Source organism: Beta vulgaris, chromosome 6 (assembly GCF_026745355.1).
Source record: "Beta vulgaris subsp. vulgaris cultivar EL10 chromosome 6, EL10.2, whole genome shotgun sequence".
Classification (NCBI taxonomy): Eukaryota; Viridiplantae; Streptophyta; class Magnoliopsida; order Caryophyllales; family Amaranthaceae; genus Beta; species Beta vulgaris.
Window position 1 is genome coordinate 37214185 of NC_079207.1, and position 3033 is coordinate 37217217.

The 3033-nt window shown below is 38.7% G+C and overlaps 1 protein-coding gene across 1 annotated transcript; it reads left to right on the plus strand.

Annotated features, from left to right (window-relative positions):
• Positions 1–455: 455 nt before the first annotated feature.
• LOC104896627 (pentatricopeptide repeat-containing protein At1g08070, chloroplastic) lies at positions 456–2741 on the plus strand. The gene has a single exon (XM_010683392.3). It carries the CDS (start codon positions 750–752, stop codon positions 2427–2429), a length of 1680 nt encoding a protein of 559 aa, XP_010681694.1. The 5' UTR covers positions 456–749; the 3' UTR covers positions 2430–2741.
• The last annotated feature ends 292 nt before the right edge of the window (positions 2742–3033 follow it).

Below are 3033 nucleotides of genomic sequence, written 5' to 3' on the forward strand. Positions count from 1 at the left end.
GATTGGTGGACTCAATTCCACCCGCAGTTTTTTACCCTTTTTCCTGGGGTTTTCTGCGTCACCATCTCTTGGTGTCTTGTTTCTTTTAGCATTTGTTCATTTTTGTAGCTAGTTTTCCTTATTACTCTTAGCTGCATCTTGTTAGTTGTAGATCCTCAATTGAGTTTTTGCCTATGCCAAATTTGGCATAAACAATTGGTATGAGCCATACCCACCTATCCCATTGGGTTTCTAAACCCCGAACCTTATGGGTTTGAGGTATTGGTTTTAAATCTATTAATTTTGTAAACAAACACTAAGTATGAGTTTTGCTCATTCTAAACCTATATCTCACACCAGAATCATATGGACCAAACGCCCCCTAAAAAGTCTTTTTAAAGGGCCATCATAGCTCCCTTTGACTACTTATATAATAGAGATATATGAACCATTTTATTCTCACGGATTGCGATTTGGGCTTATACCTCGAGAGGAAATAAAGACACTATGCTCATTGAATGGTTGAATCGACCAAAATGGCACGAGAGAGAAAATGGAAATGAGAATACAAAAGAGCAGCCACGGCTAAACGGCTAGTAGCTAGTAGACAATACGACAAGCACCGACAATCACAAAATCAACTGCACTAGCAGTCCAGCAGCGACGTTGCCGGAAAACACAAGCAGAGGTGAGATAAAGTTGCGATACATAAACACTTTAACATATATGAGAGCTTCACTGGAAAAATAAATTTGCAGTTTGCAATTATAATGCACAAATTTCCCAAGTTTCCTTTGTCTTCCCTTCAATGCGGAGCTCTCTTGCAGTCTCTTACCAACTCCAGACTCTTGAACAAAGGTCAAATACTTCATGCTCATATCATTTCTTCTGGTGTTCTTCTCAAAAACACATTCCTTGCCTCTAAACTTGCTGCGTTTTATGCGAATTGCGGTCTTATGGAGAATGCCGAAATCATTTTTGAACAGATTATGGTTAAAAATTCATTTCTGTGGAATTATATGATTAGAGGTTATACCACCAGTGGTTTTACTGTCAAGGCTTTGTTGCTTTATAGTAAAATGTTAAGTTTAGGGTTTCAACCGGATAATTTTACATATCCATTTGTTGTTAAAGCGTGTGGTGATTCTTTATTTGTTGAGTTTGGCCGGATAATTCATGCTCAGGTTATGATTAATGGGTTTGAGTCTGATGTTTATGTTGCTAATTGTCTTTTGGCTATGTATTCGAATTTCGGGGAAATGGGAACTGCACGTTTAGTGTTTGATAGAATGACTCAAAGAGATTTAACCTCTTGGAATACAATGATTACTGGCCATGTAAAGAATGGTTTTTCTGAAGAGGCCTTGTGTTTTTTTCTTTTATTGCAAAGATCTCAATTAGCCCCTGATTCTGCTACTTTGCTCGGCGTACTTTCGGCTTGTTCTGATCTGCATATGATTACGAAGGGAAAAGAAGTGCATGGCTATGTTTTGCGAAATAGTATGTTCACATCTAACAGATTTTTGACTAACTCCCTTGTTGAGTTTTACTGTAAATGCAAGACAATGCTGCACGCAATCCGGTTATTCATGGTCTCGTCAAAGGATTCTGTTACATGGAATACAATGATTTCAGGTTATGTACAAACAGGCAAGGGTTTTGAAGGTTTAAGACTTTTCTGCCAAATGGTCGCATATGGTGAACAGCCAGATTTAGCTACAATCGTTACTCTGCTTCGTGCTTGTGAACAGGTCATTGCATTTGATTTTGGTATGTCTATTCACTCTTATCTTACTCAAAAAGGCTTTGGTTGTAGCATTATGGTTGCAACTGCTCTTATTGGAATGTATGCCGGATGTGGTAAGCTTTCTTGTTCACAACGTGTTTTTGGTGAAATAACCGAGAAGAATCTGGTTTCTTGGACTGCTATGCTTTCAGCATATGGACATCATGGGAAGGGAAGAGAAGCTCTTTCAACTTTTAACCAAATGGTGGCAAATGGCATAGTTCCTGACGAGGGTGCTTTTACTTCCATTTTGACTGCGTGTAGCCATGCAGGACTTGTTGAGGATGGGAGAGAGATTTTTCGTCAAATAAAACAGAACTATAACATGAAGCCTGCACTGGCTCATTATGCCTGCTTGGTTGATCTTCTTAGCAGATCAGGACACTTAGAGGAAGCATATGAAATCATTGACAATATGGAAGTGGAACCAACGGTTGATATATGGGTCTCCCTACTCTTTGGCTGTAGGCTTCATGGAAATCTTCATCTAGCTGAGGTGTCTGCTCAGAATATATTTGAAGGAAATCCAGATCGAATAAGTGGCTACATTTCCCTATCAAACACATATGCATATGAGAAAAGGTGGAATGATGTAGAGAAGCTGCGACATGTAGCACAAAGTAAAAGACTGGAAATGCCCAGAGGATACAGCTTCATTGAGTAATATTATTACAAAATGTTTAGTGCAGCTGGGTTGATTTACGTGGGATTCTATAAGCTAGCTTTTACTCATCACCTTAAATGGGAGAGCAATTATGGATAAAATCTGTATTGGTATTTGCCTGACCATGATACCTATGACTAATTAGGCATGGTATGGAATGATGTTTTGATTAATTTGCAGGTCACCATTATAGGACATAGTTGTATGTGCAGTTTGTAAGCGAGACAACATCACAATAATATGGTAAAGGCAGTTCATGAACAGACACTATCAAGGAAAGGAAATATAAACATCTGCTTATTGTTTGATGGAGTTCCACATGTGTAATCTGTGAAGAACCATGTTTTTTCACCAACACAAATACAGTTAGACAAAAAAATGATTCAGGTGCATATCCTTCTCAGATTTCATTGCACTCTTCGAACCTCCTGTCCAGAGGATGCAGGAATTTGACTTGTTGGATAAAATAACAGCTGCAGAAGCGGCAGTGACATTAACAAAAACAACACCGCCCAGTGAGAATCCCACCACAAGTAGGTTCAAGAAATTCTTAAGCCTATCTGGGATTTCTTCATTGTTAAAGGTTAATGGATCCATGGGTTTG

Excerpts from the sequence above, each read along its gene's own strand:
- LOC104896627 (XM_010683392.3), top strand. The coding sequence starts at position 750 with ATGCACAAATTTCCCAAGTTTCCTTTGTCTTCCCTTCAATGCGGAGCT.